Source organism: Ostrinia furnacalis, unplaced genomic scaffold, assembly GCF_004193835.3.
Source record: "Ostrinia furnacalis isolate ACB-3 unplaced genomic scaffold, ASM419383v2 OfSCF7119, whole genome shotgun sequence".
Lineage (NCBI taxonomy): Eukaryota > Metazoa > Arthropoda > Insecta > Lepidoptera > Crambidae > Ostrinia > Ostrinia furnacalis.
The window spans coordinates 119,809-141,768 of NW_021137358.1; the positions used below are offsets into that span (position 1 = coordinate 119,809).

The window sequence follows — 21,960 nt, forward strand, 5'->3', positions numbered from 1 at the left end:
TTGTAAAGTATATCACGAACGACACAGTTTTAGATCTGTGGCCATCACTGCCCTTGAACTGTTAACAGAACAATTAAAACATAGCGTGCCATCACTAAGGTTATTCAATAATTGTCTCGATTCACCAGAAACCATGTTTATTAAGGCTCCCATTTACTGTTCTGCTGCATTTTTCATCCAGCACTTTCAACAGACAGTACAATGAATCGGTTGACACAGGTAGTTATTTAATTTGAAAAAGTATTTTTAAGGTGCAAGTTCAAAAATGAAGTGCAGTGTTTTTTTATCTACAGATATGTGTCTTGTTTGCGGCGATCCTATGCTACGAGCCAGTGCTCTCCTCACCATTCTTCGAAAGTATAAATATAGATCGAAAAATTAATGTTGAGCTCAAACCTATGAAATTCGGACCTATAACATTTATCAAAGAGAAATGGGGACCTTTCGGGAAGTTATTCAAGAAACATACAATCGAGAGGAGAGATCTAGATGCAATGAACACCATAGACAGTAAGATTGAGGGGCCGATTTTTGAGGAGCGTTTTATACCGGTGGTAGAGAAAGAGGAGCCAATAATGGGTCCGGTGCCTGCGTATCGCCCGCCAGTCCAAGCTGTAGTTGCTGAGAGCGAACCAGCGCTCGTCAGTAAGCTGAACACGGATATTTCAGCTGCCATGGGAGCGAATACCTTTTTCACCCCAGCCAAAGCTCCAGAGAACAACAAGGAACTGGTAGCTCGACCGCCGATCCTAGTTGTGGTTACTGAGAGCGCACCAGCGCCCGTCAGTAAGCTGAACACGGATATATCAGCTGCGATACCAGCGAATTCATTTTTCACTCCAGCCAAAGCACCAGAGAACAACAAAGAACTGGAAGCTCTGGGAGCGGTCCCAATAGCTGGGTCTGCACCGATTGAAGGTCCCTTAATAGTGCCGGTAACTCCAGAAGCCGTCACCCCACTGGTAATTCCTCCTTCCCCACCCCCACCTCCTGTGCCAGGTGTGGGCATTGTAGAAACACCCCCTACTTCTAGATTTGGAGCTTTTGCCCGCTTCTTCGGAGAGATACTCTCCGAAATTGTCAACCGTCTTATAGCGAGAGCTCGGTTGTCTTTTGGTCAGTTTGCGAGCCCGCCTGCAACTCAATAGGTGAACCGTTATTTATTTGCAAAGTCAAACGATTTTATACTTTTTTTTAAATATGTTTAGTAAGATAGATTTTTTTATTTAGCTTTTGTAATTTATGGACTGATTTTATAACAGTCAGTTAACTATAGCTCTTATTTTTTACACCAAAACTATCAATGTCTACTTATTTTATTTTGCAGATATATTTTTATCTGTATCAGTAAAATTATAGCGTATGAAATGAAACTAAACATTTTTGTAATAAAACTTATATTAGTAACAAAATATCTCACAGCTCAAGTACCTAGCTTAGCAATCCCATTCGTCGGTAATATTAATCAGGTTAGCGGCGGCCAAAACCGCCTTGTCCATATCCCCCTCGGCCACCTCCAAAGCCCCCTTGTTGTCCAAAACCTCCTTGGCCACCTCCGAAGCCCCCTTGGCCACCTCCGAAGCCCCCTTGGCCACCTCCAAACCCTCCTTGTCCAAAGCCCCTTTGGCCACGTCCGAAGCCCCCTTGACCACCTCCGAAGCCCCCTTGTTGTCCAAAGCCTCCTTGGCCACCTCCAAAGCCTCCTTGGCCACCCCCGAAGCCTCCTGGGCCACCTCCGAAGCCACCTTGGCCACCGAAGCCGCCACGTTGAGCTAAGGCCACGGCCACCAACATAGCCACGATGAACGTAATTTGAAGAAACTGGAAATAAACAATAGTTGTTATACATGGAAAGTCGTCATTCTATAGTTATTTTTTTATTACTTTTTTAGAATTGGATTCATAATTCCAATCAGTTTTAATTACCTACTCGTATGTTCAAAATGTGTGTTTAATAGCTGTTCGCCTGTTCCCAAAATCGAAAATGCTTCCGAAACTTTTCATAATTGTATTTTGTAAAAGATAAGGTAAGGAGAGACCCAAAAGATAAGGAGACATGTAAGGTGCCCCATAAGGGCTACCTTTTCTTTTTTCTTTTTTACTACATTTTGACGTTCATAAGTGCCACTTGTGGTCTAAACTGAATAAATATTTTTGATTTTGATTTTGATAAATGTTGTTTACTCAAATAATTACGACTTTACAAATAAAATTGATCAATCTTACATTATCTTACTGAATTTGATTAGGTACATAATTTTTTTAATGGAAATAATACAAGTGACCTTTTTGTGTATCATTACAACGAAGATTCGGATACTTTTCTAAAATATGTTTAAAACACGAATTAAAAGGTCACCGAACTAATGTAGGTATATCCTAATTTATTATTCAAATCGTAGTAATTAACAAGTCTGTTTGTGGTTTTCCATTAAAAGTGTTAATGAGGATGTTTTGTAAAATATTGCTTTTTTATCTAGTAGACAATAATACCTAGATATTATTAAAAACAGAGTCACAAGAGTTACCTTATTATTCTAAATATATTTTTACAATAATAAAATCGTCTGTTAGTTCCCAAATTGGTAGTTATTGTTACATTATACTCGTACTATAATTATGTAGACCGATCATTTGATTACATTGTTGTTTTACTGCTTTGGTTTTTTTCAAGTGCGTACATAGGTAATAATATGATTCTTTAACTCGTGTAGGTAACCATGAACCCATCTTTACGGTCGAGCAAGTAAATTAGTATAAAGCGTCGCTGGTATATTTTTAATTAGGTATCATTTTTGCTTGTTAGTGAAAAAACATTTTTATGGAGTCAATTTCTCAAAAATATTTAAGCTCTTTTCGGTATCTTTTGATATGAATATTGTCAAGAAACTCTAAGATTATATTTATATTTATTTATTTTCCATATAAATACACACAATAGGTATATATATACATTAATATCTTCTGTCAAACAGTGATACAGTTTGTCGGCATTTAGGTACCTAACAGAAACTGCCACAACACGAACGCGATAGGCAACAAAGCGCATAACTACAGCGTTGTTGTTTATTTAACAAGGCGTTACATTTCTTCTTTAAAATCCTCTAGACCAATTTTACTGAACCCGTGGTTTATTGCTATTATTAATTTTTATAGGTTTCTACTTGGCCATGTTTTAATTAAAAAATCCTAAAAAGTATCTTCATCATAAAATGACAAAACATTATTTTGCTGAAACCTCACGGTTTTAGGTGAATGTGAACACAACTTTTTAAATCTTTGTGATTGTTATACTTATTACTGGGGAAGAAAGAATGTTTTCTTTATACTTATGAATAACTTATAATAATTAATAATGCACTTCTCTACTTATAACTGAAACGATAAACATTCCCGAACCTATAAAAAAGGTAGAGTATTACTATTCTATATTCTAGCATTATGTTTAGGTTCAAAAAAGCTTATACATAGATGAAGAATAAACAACACTGCAAGTTCAAAAAGATTGTTTGTTGTCCCAAATAAAGAGAAGATAACCAAAAGCCTTGCGTGATTAGTGAGTGATTCATGGATTTTTCACCAACTCTACCTCAGGGTGCGTGTAGTTTGTTCAAGGTTAATAATATATTTATTATCTCTACTGTAGTTATGCTGCATAATATGTTATTCTGTAATCCTTGGTATTCCTAATATAAATAAATGTTTGGGCAATAATTTGTTTTTGTTTTTGTATAAATTAAATTACAAAAATTTACTCAACTTTATCAATTTAGCATTCTATCTACTTTACCATTTAGTTTATTTACGAGGCTATTATTTTAGTAGCCTTGATATTTATGGTCTTTTTCACGTAGGTTGTGTAAAGTGACATATATATTAAAGCACTAAAATAATTCAAACCTTCAATTTATTTATGAAGATAATTACACTTTAGTTCAGTTTTATTAAGTAATTTTACCATGTATCACCTACCCATCCTATGTGAAACAGGCTCTAGACAAATAACAACACTGAATGACTTTGAATTAGCTTACTTATATCACTTTTATTTTATTTTCAAAACCGCAGGTACCTAATTACTGTATTTTAGTTAGTAAAAATATAATACTCACTTTAGCCATTTTGATTGTGATTGAAATCCAACTGTGACCACACTGGACTACGCCTGCGATAGCATCGGCTTAAATATATGTTAGTAAGTTTGGGGAATGCTGTATACATATACGTATTTCCAGTTCCATGAAATCATACACAGACAACGATGCCCAAAGTTTACATGTTTTTGTACTTAGGTGTGCAGGTTTACATGGTTGTAACTAGTTATTTTTTGCTGTTTTGACTAAAAAGGATACCTAACCTGTGAAACGGAGCTGAACTGAAATGATGGCATGGTAACTGAAATTTTTGAAAATTGCAAGAGTACCTACTAAATTAAAGATTTTGGAACGCTTTGTACTTTAAAACTTTGAGTTTTTTGTTGTGTTTGTTATTGTCAGGAGAAGGTCCTTATGTTATAATATTTAAGAAAATTGTGCGGAAAATAATAGAAATTAAGAAAAATTAACAGACATAATTAACCTACTTTTCTTATGACAGGGCAAATGTCTGTCGGGACAACTATCACTACATATTATAAAATAAAGTCGCTTTCCTGTCTGTCTGTCCCTGTGTATGCTTAAATCTTTAAAACTACGCAACGGATTTCGATGCGGTTTTTTTAGGGTTCCGTAGTCCTGACCCTTATAGTTTCGATATGTCTGTCTGTCTGTCCGAGGTTTTGCTTGAAAACTTTTGGCACTAGGGAGCTGTAATTTTGTGGAAGTATGTGTATTAATCACGCCGACAAAAGGGTAAAATAAAATCGTGGTTTGTTTGAAAAATCTGGAAAAATTCGTAATAATACTGCTTTTCATGAACTTTCAAGGAAAACCATAACATTGAAGATACATTTAGTACAAGTTAGTTTAAGAGTAATCGTCATTTGACTCATGTATTATAGAATTTCTTAACCAGAAAAAATTCCTCAGAAGAAAATATTTAAAGTGACTTAAGATGAAGTAATTGCTTGCTTCTGAAATATACTGTGGTAACGCGGACAACTACGGAACCCTACACTGCGCGTGGCACGACACGCACTTGGCCAAGTTTTAATAGAGTGATTCAAGATGAAGGTTTTTAAGTATACCTAATACATGTAAGTACCTGTGCGAAGCAGGGGCGGGTCGCTATTTAAATAATAAAAACATCTTCATACTTTGAGAGCCGCAGTCTATCAGTTGGTCTACGCAAATATGGATTCCTGATTAACACAACTATGTGATTTTTATTATTAGTTCACAATAGTTCGGAAAATCGCGATGGTCACTCGCGTATGATACGAATAATTCAAGGTATTCTCTAATATGAGGAAAATCTATTGTTGTTGAACCCAGTGAGTTACCTATATCTACCAAAAAAAGATTCTAATGTCCGTTTTCACCATCAATTCCTAATTTTTAAGAAACCCCTATGAAAACAAAATTCCTGTTATGTGTTACCATAGAAGTCACTTAAAAATTAGGGATTGATGGTGAAAACAGGCATAAGACAAGCTATCTCTAGATAACTTATATCAGACAAGTGGTTAAAATCCAGTACTGTTCGTATTGAAACAATAATTAGCTAGACTCTTAGCACAGCTTTTAACTGTGAGTTGACAATGTTGTTTTTTAAACCATTTATTAAGTTTGACTATTGGTTGTTTAACTACGGATAAAAAAGTGACCCTAAGATACTTTTTATGATCTTTCAATCTCGTCCTCCATAGAGTTTAAATGGTAATACCCATGTGACGTCACGTACTTACTATATTTTCAAAATCAAAAGTCAGTGACCGTTGAGATCAATAAATCAGGTAAAAAAGCTTCATAAAAAATAGACAACTTTTTTGAGACTAGCGTTCTACACTACTGACGATCCTATAATATGATTATGACGAGCTGTCCCGGCGAACATTTTTTTTATGCATAACAAGGTGTAACATGGCAGGTATTTGACCACAATCGCACCTGATGTTAAGTGGGATGCAGTCTTGGATGGTACATATCTGCCCTGTAAGTACCTATTCACTCTCGCCTTGAAAAAACCCGGACTATAGTCTTCGGGAAAGACAGCAGCAGGCAGCGAATTCCAGTCCCTAGCTGTTCGCATTACAAAAGAGTTATCGAAACGATTAGTGCGAGCTGGTGGAATGTTAACAATATAGGGATGGTACGCTAACCTGCGTCTGGTTCCCCGATGATGGAAGACCGCCGAATATTAATTTATGAAACGGATCCTGTTTAACATCTATAATATTTGACAATAGCTGGCTTGACGAACTTCGGTAAATGTGTTTAGTTAATTCAGTATTTACCTAAAAACCTGTTTAAATTAATTAAAAATAAAGTAACGTGTGACGTCAAGTGCCAAGTTGCGGAAAATGGCCAAGAAAATTCCTAATTTAATCATTAAACAGTTCCAAGACTTTAAAAAAATATTTTATAGCCTATGCCTATGCTCAGCAATTTTTTTTTGGATTCTAACGGTGAAAGAATTTTACAAATCGGTTCAATAGTTTCGGAGCTTATTTCCTCCATGGAAACAAATAATTAAATCTTTCGTCTTTATAATATTAGTTTATAGATAGATTTCATAGGTATTAATACATTAAAAGAAAAAAAAAAGGAAAAAATCGCCTCCCAAAAGATATTGCTCTACCTAATAGATGCAAGACTCGGAGGCAAACTGTAATAATAGTGTCGTGTCGATCACTATTGTATTGATTTATCTCTGATCTGATCTGATCGATACCGGTCGCATTAAAATGAAAAACATTACAATCGAAAAGAGAATCTCCACCTTTTTTGAAGTTGTTTAAAAGTAAAAGAAAAGAAAACTTTTAACACATTATGCATTAGGGTAAAACTCTAAATTTAAAAAAATCTTTTAAGTAGGTAATGACAATATCCTTAAGTGAATCATTAAGCAATTGTTAAATAGCATCATTAGTGTATATTACCAATGTATAAAACAACACATTTTTCAGGAAAAACAGTTTAGAAAGTAAGTAGGTACGTGACGTACACGCCAAGACAAGTTACTACGAGTTTACCAAGAAGATTTTCGATTATTATGAATTACACCCGTATTCACAAACGATGCTTTCTTAAGTGAAGCAGCAAGACTATGCGAAGTCGAACGCACAGCGTTGAAAAGAGCTCTGTGTTATTTATTGATTCGTGTGTGTCACTCCGCCACTCAAGTATTGTCTATGAATGGGTTTTTGGGACCCTGTGCGTCCACGCGCATTGTGAGACCTCATGGTAATGGTTGTGAATACGGGTGTTAGTTAACGGCAGTTAAGTAAGGTTTGTATTTTTAATCAATGTTCAAAAGTAATTTCATTACAAAACAAATGAAAGGCCACATTAGTTAAAAATCAAAGCTTTTTATTTTCGTTAAAATACGTTTTTCATGTTTTATTATAACATCGCAAGCCAAGTCAAGAAGCCAATGTGACGTCATCAGTGTAAGATTTTTCAGTGGTAGCTGCCATGTCCACCTCTGCCTCCGCTGGAGCCTCCCTGACTGCCACCGTAACCCCCTTGGCTACCGAAGCTTCCTTGGCCGCCATGACCACCGCTAGAGCCGCCGCCAAGTCCGCCTCCTTGGTTACCCCCAAAGCCACCTTGGTTGCCCCCAAATCCTCCTTGGCTGCCCCCAATTCCTCCTTGGCTGCCCCCAATTCCTCCTTGGTTGCCCCCAAATCCTCCTTGGCCACCACCTCCTCTCTGGCCACTAAGACCACCCAACCCACCTTGGCTTCCACCACCATAGCTGCCGCCAGCAACGGCCACGGCAAACAAAGCCGCCCCAAGGATGAACAGAATCTGAAATATAGAAAAGTTTTCTTAGTGTTAAAGAAGATCGGAAGATACTTGTTTCATCACCTGCTGATAAAGGCCCCGAGAGCCTATCAGAAACCTATCTGTCAGGTAAAATACTATTTTTAATTTTACAGATCTTGAATAAGCATAATTGACAGATGTAAAGTTAACAGTAATCAGAAACCCTTGTTGGTCCTCAGTTTTCTTTAGTGTCAACACTGTATCCGTGTCATTTTGGCCATCTCTGGGAATCTCTGATGGACAGCTATTAATCTAAGCATTTTAGCATTTAAGTATAATAAGTACGAGAATGCAAGGAAAATGTTCGATGTGTGAATGTGTGAACTACTGGTAATCTGAGCTCACACTTCATTAGGATGTGTGTTAATTTGTCAACGTCAACAAAATGCGGTATGAGACAGTGCATTGTTTGTGCACATGCAATTTTATGTCCCTGTGACCAAAATTCTGTTATATCTAAGTTGGTAAAATCCATGACGTATTCTTTATGCTTACATATGTTCCACTGTTGGGAAATGATGATGCAACCCAGCCTTATTTGTGTTTTTCTCATTTTCACCGATTTGAAAATAAGAAAAAATATAATATCATGTTCATAGATTTTAAAATAAAATGTGCCTTGTATCTTACCTTAGCTGAAGCCATTGTTGAGATGGAATGAGTTACTGCCTGCCATGGCATCTCCCGCAACTTATATACTAGTCAGTTAAGCATATTCCATGTGTACTAGGAACCTGATAATTGATTCTATTTGTGTATCAATCACTGTGCAATGTTGGTTTAATAATAATCGTTAGCGATTAATATTTTTCGACGCTCTGTTGCATGGTTGCAACTACTTTATCTGCGGATGATTTTCAAGGTAGTCTGATATGGCGAAAATAATTGTTTTGTATAACTAGTGTCATTCCAATAATAACTAGGATAAATATTTATTAAAATAATCATAATTCGACATTAGCTTTTGCCCGCGGATTTGCCCGCGTAAGCATCGCTCAGTCATAGAAAGAAATTATCGCACACGTCGCGAAAAAAATCTGGGATAAAAACTAACCTATGTCTTCCCTGGCGTTGTGCTTGCATGAACTATTTCCACAACCAAAATTGTATCTACCAATACTAAAACTCACTAAGTTCGCCACGAAATTGTTCAATAGAAAATAGGAAGAGTTTGAAGTTTGATCGACATAACAATAAACATTCAATAGAAATTATTAGTTGCATTATACAGTCAGCATTTTCCAACTTGTTATTAAAATGAGATTACGTCGATTTACGCACGAAGTCGGTAAATATGCAAGATATGTTATTGTAAGAATGTCACCATGAGAATTTTCCATGCCTGTGCGTAGGGCTTCATAAATTTTCCATTGTATTAATAAAGCTTAATTATTGTAGGTTAACAATTAATAGTAGGAATTAACCTATAGATAAATAAAAAAAAATTAAGGTATTTGATACATTATTTTATTATAATACACAGAGATTATATAAATATTTATTATTTCAAATCGAATATAATGCAAAAGTTCAAACAAATAATAACACACTTAAGTGAATAAAGCTTTATGAGCTTAGAAAAAAAACTTAAGATGGACAATTAGACATAGGTACTGAATATTTTTCAGCTTAAGGAGTGTGAAATTTAGATACATCCTTGTTATCTTTTCTAATAAAATAGTTGATATTATTATCTGGTGTCCAGTATGGATTCACTGGTGACGGATATAATGGAGAAATTGCATCGTATTGTAAGCATACTGTGGAACCGTGTACAGTCCCTGGACGTAAGGCAGAGGAATATAGGGCTTGAATGCATTGCTAAAGTACATCTTATCTTCTTCTGTTTTAGGTTCCTTTTTGGCTGGTCTCAGTCGGTCTCCGTAAGGACTAGAGACTGGCTGCCAATGATACTGGTAATCTTCATCTCCGTTTTTATCGTAATTGGCACTTACTACACTCAGGCTAAAAATAACAATTACGGCTATATGAGAAGTGTTTCGTAAAAATACCCACATCGTGTTGATGCATTTACAAAGTTAAAAGAAAACTAAGCAGCAAGAAAAGATTTGCCATTTAAATAACTAAAGATTTGCAATTACCGTTATCTCCGCTGAGAAAATTGGTGATATTTATCTTTGTCCTTGTTTTTCCTGCCTTAATTACTTTGGAAAATCCTTTCATTTATGTTCGACAGTAATTGCACTGACTCTACAATGTACTAAGTTACTTAAAATACTATTTCTTATCTCTCGAACTCAATAGGCCTTTGCTAAGAGTTTCATCTTCAGTATGGAGAGATAAAGTATGTTTTTGAAAAATGTTTTTGTGGACATTTTCTGCGTAGCATGGGCAGATGGCTTCATTTTAAGTATTTAAGTTCTAGGTCAAATATACAAATTAGGTGCAGACTAATTGTTTGAATAGTTTACAACTTAATTTTTACTAAGCTTCTAGACGAAACTCTTTGATCTAGTCACTATTCTTATTATTGACGAAAGACATTAAAGACGAAACTTTTTGATTTAGTCACTATTATTAAAAACCCCAATGGTTTTATTGTGACAATATTCTCTGTTCGTAGTCTTGAAGCTCATGTTTTTTCTAAAGGAGTAAGGAGTTAATTGTATACGAGTACATGCATCATTTATTTAGATAGGCATCCTACTAAATAACAAAAAAAAAACTCTTGCTTCAGATCTTTATTGTGACACTTGGTGCTGAACACAAAACTATTTATTTGAATAAAGGCCAAGGAAATGCAATAAAAAGATGACATTTAATAGATGGTCCTCATTTATGGAAAGCGCAGCGTAGGACGTCCACCAACAAGGTGGACCGACGACTTCATAAAGGTAGCAGGAAGGCGCTGGATGCAGGCCGCTACCAACCGGCCATTATGGACATTATTGGGGGAGGCCTATGTTCAGCAGTGGACGTCCGATGGCTGAAATGATGATGATGATCCTCATTTATTATGCTGGGATCAGCTTGGTCGGGTCCCATTTGCTGGGGTCCCACTTCGATGGGTCCCATTGGTCCCATTTTATGAAAGGCTTCACTTTGTCCATCCAATTGCCTCCGGATTCCGGTTCCTTGGTTGAAGAGGTGTCTGTCTTCGTTGTGGTAGCTTCTTTTTCTTCTTCTTCATCACGCTGTGGATCATCAAATGTGAACGGGATTATAAGATCAGATGGCGTGTAAGCTTCTGCAGGGTCAGGTTTAGCCAATAGTACTGGTGGTCTTCTAGATGGAGCATCAATAATGTGGAAATATGATATATCTGAAGGTCCAGGAAGACCGCCATTCACCGGTTTCGGATGAACGGACTGGACCAGGCACCAGAGCATGATTACGGTGACGATTGTCATCTGAAAATTAAACAATGATGATATAATAATATGTGTAAACACAAAAAAGAGAAGGTACAAAATTATTAGGTATCATATAAAACGATTTTGTTCAACCACATTTTATGCAAATTATTTTCATTTATTTTCTTCCGGACAAAAAAGAGAGAACATTAATTAATCGAATCCTATGATTCGATCTAATGAATCAGCATCTATTGTTAATAATTGAAAATAACTAAGAAATTTCGTTCTTCTCCTTTTTATTTAGAAATATGTAAATAAACTACAGTTGTTATGTTATTCACCACAACTGTCTTACCTTGACTGCCATTGCGAGTTCTCCATGGATGTTCAAAACAACCATCGAATTTATATGTTGGAATATCGATATATTTATGGCGCTATGATATCTCGGATGCTAAATTTTTCACTAATTAGCAAGTGATAAGCCGAAATTACCCGTTCAACTCGCTGCATTCAAGTTAATTTCCTGTCTCTATCGTTTTTCGGAAACATTTACTTTGCCAATAAATAGTTATTGCATTCTATCGTATCATTCAGGTTCCTGAAATTCAATTGCTTAGATGACGATCTCCTCATTGTAAGGTTTTCATGTACCTAAACATCGATTTGAATCTTTGAGTCCAGTGCGAACAGCGTTTGACTGCTATTGCGTATTAAAAGTAACATAATAGCAAGTTTTGTGTTTGTCTGTGTACTGTGTAATTCTTATTTTGTACGAATTACTATATCGTAGAGATTGTAAAAGAAAATTGAATTTAAACGCACAGAAATTATTTCTTGAGTTTTACAAGAGTTCTATTGGGCCAGGTAAGTATGCTAAACTCATGAAAATGAGATAGGTCAAGTAAAAGATGAAACCACAGGTAGAAATTAGTCTAAATTGTAATTTAAGTGTAGGCATGATTTTATAGTTATTTGATCGTTGCATTTATTGCCTTGTTTGTTTAGCCGATACTACAATTTTCTTTTCCTATTGTTGCTATACCTTATTTTAAAAATACAGTTTCTTAGCATTTACTTAGATAAGATATCTGGGAAATCCAAAATCCGATTATTCTTCTCAATGATACGCCACATCAAATACGTGATTTAAACGTAAACATAATGTTTAATAAAAATCATTGAATTATAAACTAATAATTAGTCGTACGCTTGAGACGGTCGTTATGTTAAAACAATTAGAACAGTTTAAAAATAGTTGACGTGACGAGTTTTTAGTTTTCATTTGAAGTATTTGTTTTCAACTAAGATGAGATTGCTGTATCTACTACTCGGGGTAAGATACCTTTTTAAACCTTCTTATTGTGACGCAGTGATAGGCAAATGTCACTCAGATCCCAGTCAGGAAAAACAGGACTATTCCCACATCTCGTTCCCACCACTGCAACTCCTGTGTAGCCAGGATCGACAGCTTGACCTCCATTAAAAACCCAACCAGTGAAGGTGAATTTTGTCCCGGGGGAAAGTTAGACTGTCATTGGACCCGCAACGAAATTAATCAGAAGAACCTAGGAGGAGTTTGAAGTTAAGGTTCGATTTCCCTCCAGTGCAAAGCAGGACAGCAGACAAAAAAGATTCCCAGTCAGGAAGTGACATTTCTTTGCGTGTATTTCCAAGTCGTCACGTACTCGTAGTACTTCTTATTAGTAGTTACTGACCTACTAAAATTCGACATAGGCTGCGCAAAATTTCGTTCCGAGTGTTTAGTGAAGAAGAAAGAACAAGAAAGGAGATTCATATCTTCACGAGGGTTCTATTCCGAACTTCAGACCAATAATATGACGGTTCTTATTAAAATCCCAGAATAAATAATATGAATCAATATGGCAGGGTGACTCTACATTATACAGTATATCCTTTACACTAATTTCCCAAATAAAATGTTCTCATTTAACGATCTATTTTGCATTTGTGCATACATTCGAGTTTTAGTATTTTGACTTTTGCAGATATTGCTACTTCAATGCCTACGCCCAGTGCATTCTAAAGATGTCTTGTTAATATTGGTACATGGTAAAAATGATAGTAGAAGACTTTCAACGGACGACATAAAATCTAAATTTAATGATTACTCCAAAACAGTTACAGACACCGCTGGAGAAACCAACGAGAAAATCAAAGGATTTTTTAATGATACTGGAAAAAAGGTTAAAGGTTTACTGGATGATGTAGGGTCATGGTTTAAAAAATGGCGCTCAGATCCAATATTGTAATTCTTAGTAATTCTTATTAAAAATATAATATAACATTAGAATAATTGATTGTGTTGTTAATTTACCCTAATGTCTGTGTGACTTTTCTTTAGTTAATAAAATAATTAAGTACAGAGAGTACTTATTACAACAAAAAAAACTTTAGGATTTTAAAATTTTTTCTAAGAATTACGAACTCCTCCTAAGTTCTTCTGATTAATTTCGTTGCGGGTCCAATAATGACGGTTTAAATTTCCCCCGGGACAAACTTGACCTTCATTGGTTGGGTTTTTATGGCGGTCAAGCTGTAGATCCTGGCTACACAGTAGTTGCAGTGGTGGGAACGAGAGGTGGGAATAGTCCCGTATGTCCACTGTTGGACAAAGGTCTCGTCCAGGAATTTCCAAAATGACTGGTCCTGCGCTGCCACTGTCTAGGCGCTTCCCGCAACCTTCACCAGACTATTGTTATACCGTGTGGAGGACTGCCTGCCTACATTATAGTGGGGTACATTTATATTTGATTATTTAAAAAAAATGATGTTTTTTTTACAGATATTGTTACTTCAACATTTAGTGCCTCCAGTGGAGTCGGGCATAGCTACAGATTTAGGTTTAAATAAAGGAGACACTTGGACTGAATTCAAGCATGCTTGTGAAAAAATTGGTTACAAAACCAAAGGCTTTGCAGAAAATGCTACCGACAGCATTTCATCGTTTTTTGATAAAATTGGATCGTGGTTTAGGAGGACGTTTAGTTAAAATTTAAGGAACTGTGCTGTGAAATCTATACTCATAATAAAAATGTGAAACTGAATGTTTGTTTGATATCGTCAATTTTGATGAATTTTGTTACAGCGTTATGTAAAATATCCAAGTTATTGTATTTAATTTAAAACTTACCTTTAAATCGAAATTGATGGAAGATCGTATCGGAAATCTTCATTTGACCTTTCTCATGTTGCATCGATGCAATGAAGAAGACTGCAAAGTACGCAATGCAAGAATCCGAAAAAAATTGTAAGAATGCGTATTTAAGTAGTACAGTATTTATAATGCACGAGTGTCCTATGTTGAAGAAGTATCGGGATCCACTGCATTGTAAGAGTCCTAAATAATAAATTCTTACTAAAATTTCTTAGCCTTTATTTAGAGTCACTTCTCAAACTAAATCTATACTAATATTATAAATGCGAAAGTAACTCTGTCTGTGTGTCTGTCTGTCTCGCTTTCACGCCTAAACACTAAACCTATTTTGTCGAAATTTCGCATAGAATAGTTTGAGTCCCGGGAAAGGACATAGGATAGTTGTTATCCCGGTTTTTGAAACAGGGACGCGGTTGTAAAGTTTTTTTGTGACAGACCAAATAACACGCGGGCGAAGCCGCGGGCGGAAAGCTAGTTATAAATAACTTGAAAATTATCTTTTATGACCCAACCACTTAAATGGATAAAGGGGCAACTTTTACGATGCAGACTTGTGATTCAGTTCTCAGTATTATGCTCTTTCTATGATCTGAGGTATTATGTTATTATTGTTATTTTGCCCAGTGTTTGTCACCTCCGCCGGACGCCGTACGCCGATTACCCAATTTATAGAGATGAGGCGACCACACTTTGAGGTCAAGGTGATCCTTTGGCGAGTAATAAATAGGTCCTTACACAGTGGTCACTTAAATATACGTTATAGATGAAGTTATCTTCTGCTACAAACCAAAGCTTGTACCTTTTTTACAAGTAGGCTTAGGCCCGCCATACACGGACAGCTCGAGCAGTTAGTCAGTGATCAACATACACGGATCACTCTTGTGGTCAAGAGTCAGCAACAGCTTGAAGCTGCCAGTGATAACTGCTCGAGCAGTTGGTTCAACAGTTCGAGCTGTGGGCAATTTCAAATCAGTAGCACCATGGATTTTGAAGAGACGGGAATGAAGACGCGGGCGGAGGCTGCGCTCGAGCTGTCGACAGCTCGAGCAGTCATAGTGCGATTGGCAGCACGGAAATTTCATGGTGCGATCAAGCAGTCGTCAGGTATACACTGACTGCTCGAGCTGTTGACTGCTCCCGCGCAGTTACCTTCACCCACGCTCTTCATTCCAAGTCGCGCGCGCTTAACTTCTTGAGCAGTTAACCAATTGTTCTAGTAATTATCTATTGCAGTTTCAAGCTTTCGACTATGGCTGCAAGTAAATAAATAAATAAGAGCAGTCCGTGTATGTTCATCACTGGCTAACTGCTCGAGTTGTCCATGTATGCGGGTATGCTCAACGTTCCAGTTACCGCACTATGTTTCCACAAAAGTGTCTTGGATCCCTATTAGAGGTGAAGCTGCGATTATCCGCAAGTCCCGGTGAACCACGACATACTACTCGATTCCCCGATTAGTGTCGCCTACCGTGGTTGACGTGCTCAGCTTGTCGTGCGTAGCTAATCAATACCATAGTGATGCCTAGATCCCAGATATTTTCATTTATTTTTTTATTAATTGAAAATAATATTACCCCAGAACATGACACTTGGTTCGACTCAACAACAGATCGCACATTTAGATCGCTGTCACATTTTAATCAATCTTTTACTGTTGTTAATTGGATAAAACATTATAGCATTCCATTCTATTCACACTGCTTCCTTTAGATAAATAGTCAATCATTAGGTAGTATCCATTTGAATTTAATGATTGAAATCTATCTAAGTAAATACAAGCGACTGAAATGAAATGAATAGTTCTATTTAAGTTGAAATGAATCGACCTAGGTATGACAAATCGATTAAGTAACAATACAATAAAACTAGTATCACGTTGTTTATCCCGACAATTTGCTGATCCGATGTGACTTTGGCGTCGTACATCCCTCGATAAAACCGGAGTGTGCGTCGAGTTAGTTTCTCAGTTAATCACACGTGTGTAGTTGACCACTCCTGCCCCTCCTGGGTCCAGTAGGATCTACATCTGCGAAGAAGCAACACGGCATTATCAACCTGACCTGACCATCTAAGTACAAGAACAAGCTAAGTTTTTCTCGGAGTACAACGTCGTAAAGAAGCTATGGATTTCAGACTAGCAGCTCTCTTTTTTGTAGTAAGTATTTTTTTTTATTTACTCACTGATTTCTTTGTTTGTGAATCGTGGATGAAGAGTAAAATAACAAACGTCTTTGATGCCTCGATGATCTTATTAATTAGTATCTGGAACAGCGCTCCATTCATGCTCATGATGATAAGTTTTGTAAATGGACAAGGGATTTGGGTTTTTACAGTTTAATTATAAAGAACAAACGATATTTTATAAGTCCAGATATTAATGAAAGTGTCTAAAGTTATTTGGAATATTCTGACTTACAGTTGCAATTTTTTTGCATTGCGTCGCTTCGCTTTTAGAAGAAAGTTTTTTTCAAAGTGATTTACTTATAAATCTAGAAACATACGGGCTAATTAAGTTTATCAGTTTACCTGTGTATCATTTAATACAAATATAACTACTTAATTCAATTAAAAACACCCAAGAATGTAAACTGATACGGAATAGTACCTACTCGTACTTTAGATAACGGTTTTATTTTGTTGATTAATCACGAAACTTATTTCTAGCTTGTGGTGTTAATTGAGAAATAGAAATTAACAATACTATATTATTATTTAATGACTAGGTATATGACTCGACTGACGTTGTTTTGTTTGTTTGTTCTTTATGAATGTCAAAAGCCATTAAAATATCAAAATTCATGGTCACAATGATAACATTTATTTATACTCTATGAACTTTAACACTATTACAAATAAAATAATGGCGGAGTAACATTTTTTTGCTTTTATTTTATTATTATTTATTTACAATGTTATTGATCAAAAATCTGATTCCGACTAATGACATTAAAATATTTTTTTTAATCTTTCTAATTAATACGAGTAAGTAGGTAGTATTAAGCAATTTGCCGATATTAATTCTAAATTTCAAGGCTGCAGTACCATTTAGAATTCTATAGGCTATGCCTGCCAGTCACATTACGGCAAAGCATTCGTTTTATGTTTATTTGCTACGCATCAATTATACGGATTGAAATTAAATTTTTAACTTACGAGTCATAATAATACGAGTTATATTCATCAACATTCATAATATTCAAGTTTATTTGGTATATGATACATGACAATAATAAACAATCATAATTGATAATGTAGACTTTAATTAAAGAATGTTGTTGTCAACAACCACGTCATATTAATGCTGTTTACACACCAATTTTGTTGTCAAAAGTCATAGAAAGTACAAGTTATCGAAATGATTCTTGAAATAAAGCCGCCGACTCCAAGCCAACGGGCTGTTTTAGCGTGTAGAGTCCTTAACAGTTACCTATACCTATATCCCTGGAATTAGAACTTACACAGAACATTTGCAGGTTCCTCTTCTGCATGATCTAACAGAAATAAAAAATTCCAGGCGTTGATCGTAGCGGCCGCAGCTTACCCCTCAGAAGACTCCAACGACAGGGAAAAACGTGACGTCGTGGAATCCATGACGAAGGCGTGGAACGAGGTGGTGAAGACCCTGAGTGACGCTGGAGACGCCGTGGTCCACGTCTTCAAGCCTACGGAGAAGAGCGTGCTTGATAAAATGGCTGACGGAGTCAAGGGCATAGGACAGTAGCACGTACTTGTGGTAGAACGTCTGAGCCACTGTCCTAAAAATTACGAATTTATGAAATTTTCCAAATCAGAATTTAGAATTTACCTTTCTCGGTTACCATTTTACCAACCAAACAAAAAAAAAACACTTTTGATTTAACTTCATAGTTTTTTATCTTTTAAGTTTGTTTATCTTTTAACTAAGAAGTTCAAAATGTTATTTGTGTGGATTGCTGAAGAATTTCCAAGGTACATAATTTTTAAACTCTACTTATAAGCTTTTGTCAAACGTAGAAAGAAAGACCATTTTTCCCGAGTGTATTATTGTCTCATGGAAATAATATTACTAGGATCTACACCAGCGGTTCCCAAACTTATTTTGTCTACTGCCCACTTTGAGAATAAATTCTTAAATTATTACTCATTAAATTTTCAAGAGTCAAATGCTCAGTCGGTGTCTAAGAGACCTCCTAAGTAGATGAAATTACAAATGGCCTACCAAGCCTCTACACAATGCCCCGATTTTTTTCCGGGGTCTCTTACCGCCCCCCTTTAAGCCTGCAGCGCCCACAAGGGGGCGTTATCGCCCACTTTGGGAAAGACTGATCTACACAGTTGACTCTCTAATATCTTGTAAAATATCACCTATCACAACTAAATAAGGCAATAGAGTTTAGCTTGATTTGGTGTTTTCTCCACTTAACACGGCTGAGTTGCACCATCTTACTTTAACTTTAACAAACGTTAAAAATTTGTCAAACTCCATATAAAAAGCACCGGTTATTGTTATAGTTTACGTTTAAAGTAAGTTGGTGCAACTCAGCCTAAGATTATAAAGGAAATTTAGCTCCATTGCCATTGCACAAGCATACGACAAGTTCTGGGTTTCGTTGCAATTATGTAAACATGACCATAAAATTAAAGTATTAATTTTTCACTCAACAACAGTGTTGTCAACAATTACATCAGCATAATGTAACTTAGCTGTAAGTAATTGCGTATTTTTATATTATGATACAGGGGAATTACCGTTAAGACAATAAATGAAAACATAAACATCCGTGTTTCATTACCTTTAATATCAAAATTACAAAATGTGCTAAGTGAGGCATAACACGTGCTCGAGTACCTACTCATACAATGTGAACTGTGAATGCTATAAGATTTTGTGAATTTTACGAGTATACAGGGTGTTAGGTAAATGGGTATATGAGCCGACACTAGCCCATGTTAACATGGCCATATAAATGGTATGGCGAAGTCAGAAATTTGATATCATCATTTTAATTTTTTTAATTTTCATACAAAATAAATTTTATAAAATCCGATTTGTATGAAAATTTAAATAATTAAAATGAAGATATAAATTTTCTGACTTCACCATACCATTTATATCACCATTTAACATGGGCTAGTGTCGGCTCATATACCCATTTACCTAACACCCTGTATACTAAACTTTAGACTTCACTATGATAAGGGGAATTAGAGTCAATTTCGATGATGCCGTCCCTGTAGTGGATGTCTACGGCATTATCGTTGAATATCTCGATCAACTGCTCCGTGCCTGTCTCCATACAATGCACAGGGCTCTCCGGATAGTCCGGCCTCTTGTCATAGTCCTCATCCTTTTGCTTGCGACGCGATGGCAATATAAATATACCTGCAGTTATCTCCTTCTTTTCCACTTCTTTCTCTGTCTCCTCGGACAGCTCGTACTGCCGTCGCTGCAGATCCGAAATGTTGTAGTGATAGAACTCAGACTTATGCCTCTCCCTGATGAACATGCAGTACACTATCCACACAACCACTATAGCGGCCTGTCAACAAATAATGAGGTCAGGTATTGACTTACCTAATGCGGTTGAGCTAACACCGTGGCGTCATTGTCAACTCACCAAGACGAGGGCACAGATAAATCCGCCGATGTAAACACTCATTTTTTGTTTATTTACTGAGATGAAAAGATACGCTGATATTGCTAGCGAAGGCAGAGAGACAGTGGGGCGAGCGATCGGCCGACGCGCATCCAATTAATGTCAGCGCTCGTGATGTCACCGAGAGCGATTTTAATTCCTCCATTGAAAGTAATTCATTTCTTGAAGTAGGTACTCTCTGGTATTGTTGACGACTGACACATCTCTTGATATTTTTACCTAACAGGTTTTTCTAAACGATTAAAGTCATACATACCTATTAGAATGTGACTCAACAAAACTGCGCCTTTAAGTCAGATTCATGAATAGAGGTAAAATACTAAAGGCGGTTGGCTCATATTGCGTTGTACTGCCATTACGTTGTATTGAATCAACGAACCTTGACCTAACGGTTGTAGAAATAGAGCACTCATGAGTAGGAAACCACAGTCATGATCTAGATAGGTCGGTGCGTAGTTTCTCAAACTTTATGTGGGGGCTTTATTTTTGTTTTGGTAAATGAAATATTAAGTAACATATTACAAGGGGATCCGAAGATAATCTACAACAACCTAACTATTTACTAAGTAAGACTAGTAAAAAACACTTCTTTCACATTCATTTATTATTTTACTTTTTATACAGTTTATTATTATTTAAAATATTTTTAAAGAGTAAAAATAAAATTCGAAATAGGCCACGTAGAATAAAGGAAGTAGCACACTTATCAACCCGGAAAGGGATCGTGTATCATCTCGAAGCGGTCAGTATTCTTTGTATGAAACTCCATACTGCAACGCACACATAGGCCCAGAACACACGGTGAAATGCAACTGCAACGAAACTGTAACTTCTAGTTACTTTTGAGTTGCATCTAAGTTTCTGCCATAGATTCCGTTGAGAGACCACACATGACGCGACCAGTTTGACCAGTTTCAAACGATACGTTTCACTGTGTGTTCTGGGCCTAATCCGCACCGTAACGTAAATGCCTTGCTTCGTGGTTGAAAGCACGCGAAAGGCGATAACAGCTCGCGAAAAGCGGGACGGTGTTGATCCCTTTCCGAGTTGATAAGACTGCAATGATGACCTAATCATTCTGGGTGTTAAAAAATGAACGAGTAAACACAAAAATATACCTAAGTAGACACATGCGACTGATATAAAATAATTCGACCTGTGAATGACAAATCGATTAAGAAACTAATAAATAAAACTCTCTATCACGTTGTTTATCCCGACAATTTGCTGACCCAATGTGACTTTGGCGTCGTATATATTCCTCAACAAAACCGGAGTGAGTAGAGTTACTTTCTCAGTTAAGCACACGTTTTGTAGTGGACCACTCCTGCCCCACCTGTGTCACCGTACATCGTCATAAAGAAGCATCGGATTTCAGGCTAGCAGCTCTCTTATTAATTTGTAGTAAGTATTTTTTTATTTACTGACTCGCTGTTTATTTGTTTATGAATCATGGATAAAGCGTTTATGGACAAAGAGCCAGTGAACGCCAGACCATAACCATGAAAACTGATATTTAATGTATAATATTTGAGAAATAATTAGATGATGTCTACATTCTACATCAGCCAGATAGTTGGAGCATGTGCTGACAAACTTTCAGCTATTATAAAATAACGAAGGTCTGGCGTTCCACTAGGTAGACCGACGATCTGGTGAAGGTCTCGGGAGGTGCCTGGATGTGGGCGGCGCAGGACCCGTCTTTGTGGAATTCCTTGGGGAAGGTCTTAGTCCAGCAGTGGACGTCATTCATCTGAAACGAACGAACTGCAACGAATGACGTTCACCAGCTTTTTATGATTATGATGATACACTTAATATTAATAGACAAGGGGCTTGTGTTTTTGCGGTTTTATTTTAACCTCAGTTTGATCCTGAGGTTAACTGGAGCCACTGGAGGA

General features: G+C 36.5%; 5 protein-coding genes across 7 annotated transcripts; 1 reads left to right on the top strand and 4 right to left on the bottom strand.

Moving 5' to 3' along the window:
* Nucleotides 1–1,380: 1,380 nt before the first annotated feature.
* Nucleotides 1,381–4,190, bottom strand: LOC114363414 (WW domain-containing protein C660.06-like). Of its 2 annotated transcripts, XM_028319123.1 has the most exons (3): nt 4,113–4,190; nt 1,681–1,821; nt 1,381–1,563 (listed from the first exon to the last, which is right to left on the bottom strand). In XM_028319123.1, the coding sequence occupies exons 1-3, from the start codon at nt 4,119–4,121 to the stop codon at nt 1,471–1,473; spliced, it is 243 nt and encodes an 80-aa protein (XP_028174924.1). In that variant the 5' UTR covers nt 4,122–4,190; the 3' UTR covers nt 1,381–1,470. The 2 variants fall into 2 exon arrangements, with proteins under 2 accessions (XP_028174924.1, XP_028174923.1); XM_028319122.1 differs by having other exon boundaries at nt 1,381–1,821.
* Nucleotides 4,191–7,448: 3,258 nt separating this feature from the next.
* LOC114363434 (glycine-rich RNA-binding protein 3, mitochondrial-like) lies at nt 7,449–8,711 on the bottom strand. Of its 2 annotated transcripts, XM_028319149.1 has the most exons (3): nt 8,559–8,711; nt 7,802–7,910; nt 7,449–7,759 (listed from the first exon to the last, which is right to left on the bottom strand). In XM_028319149.1, exons 1-3 carry the CDS (start codon nt 8,607–8,609, stop codon nt 7,560–7,562), a joined length of 360 nt encoding a protein of 119 aa, XP_028174950.1. In that variant the 5' UTR covers nt 8,610–8,711; the 3' UTR covers nt 7,449–7,559. The 2 variants fall into 2 exon arrangements, with proteins under 2 accessions (XP_028174950.1, XP_028174951.1); XM_028319150.1 differs by having other exon boundaries at nt 7,449–7,910.
* Nucleotides 8,712–10,640: 1,929 nt separating this feature from the next.
* LOC114363435 (uncharacterized) lies at nt 10,641–11,674 on the bottom strand. Its single transcript, XM_028319151.1, has 2 exons — nt 11,601–11,674; nt 10,641–11,299 (listed from the first exon to the last, which is right to left on the bottom strand). Exons 1-2 carry the CDS (start codon nt 11,643–11,645, stop codon nt 10,904–10,906), a joined length of 441 nt encoding a protein of 146 aa, XP_028174952.1. The 5' UTR covers nt 11,646–11,674; the 3' UTR covers nt 10,641–10,903.
* A 4,617-nt stretch (nt 11,675–16,291) lies between these two features.
* Nucleotides 16,292–19,052, top strand: LOC114363427 (uncharacterized). Its single transcript, XM_028319142.1, has 2 exons — nt 16,292–16,578; nt 17,938–19,052. The coding sequence occupies exons 1-2, from the start codon at nt 16,546–16,548 to the stop codon at nt 18,142–18,144; spliced, it is 240 nt and encodes a 79-aa protein (XP_028174943.1). The 5' UTR covers nt 16,292–16,545; the 3' UTR covers nt 18,145–19,052.
* A 13-nt stretch (nt 19,053–19,065) lies between these two features.
* LOC114363426 (uncharacterized) lies at nt 19,066–20,189 on the bottom strand. Its single transcript, XM_028319141.1, has 3 exons — nt 20,021–20,189; nt 19,574–19,942; nt 19,066–19,308 (listed from the first exon to the last, which is right to left on the bottom strand). Exons 1-2 carry the CDS (start codon nt 20,060–20,062, stop codon nt 19,583–19,585), a joined length of 402 nt encoding a protein of 133 aa, XP_028174942.1. The 5' UTR covers nt 20,063–20,189; the 3' UTR covers nt 19,066–19,308; nt 19,574–19,582.
* Between the last annotated feature and the right edge of the window lie 1,771 nt (nt 20,190–21,960).

Bases quoted from the DNA above. Each gene is read 5' to 3' on its own strand.
- LOC114363434 (XM_028319149.1), bottom strand. From the start codon at position 8,609: ATGCCATGGCAGGCAGTAACTCATTCCATCTCAACAATGGCTTCAGCT. The intron at 7,911-8,558 runs GTAAGATACAAG...TCTATATTTCAG, and splicing joins CAACAATGGCTTCAGCTAAG to ATTCTGTTCATCCTTGGGGC. The intron at 7,760-7,801 runs GTGGCCAAGGAG...GAGGAATTGGGG, and splicing joins TAGTGGCCAGAGAGGAGGTG to GCAGCCAAGGAGGAATTGGG.
- LOC114363435 (XM_028319151.1), bottom strand. From the start codon at position 11,645: ATGGTTGTTTTGAACATCCATGGAGAACTCGCAATGGCAGTCAAG. The intron at 11,300-11,600 runs GTAAGACAGTTG...TTTAATTTTCAG, and splicing joins AACTCGCAATGGCAGTCAAG to ATGACAATCGTCACCGTAAT.
- LOC114363427 (XM_028319142.1), top strand. From the start codon at position 16,546: ATGGATTTCAGACTAGCAGCTCTCTTTTTTGTA. The intron at 16,579-17,937 runs GTAAGTATTTTT...AAAAAATTCCAG, and splicing joins TAGCAGCTCTCTTTTTTGTA to GCGTTGATCGTAGCGGCCGC.
- LOC114363426 (XM_028319141.1), bottom strand. From the start codon at position 20,062: ATGAGTGTTTACATCGGCGGATTTATCTGTGCCCTCGTCTTG. The intron at 19,943-20,020 runs GTGAGTTGACAA...ATTTGTTGACAG, and splicing joins TTATCTGTGCCCTCGTCTTG to GCCGCTATAGTGGTTGTGTG.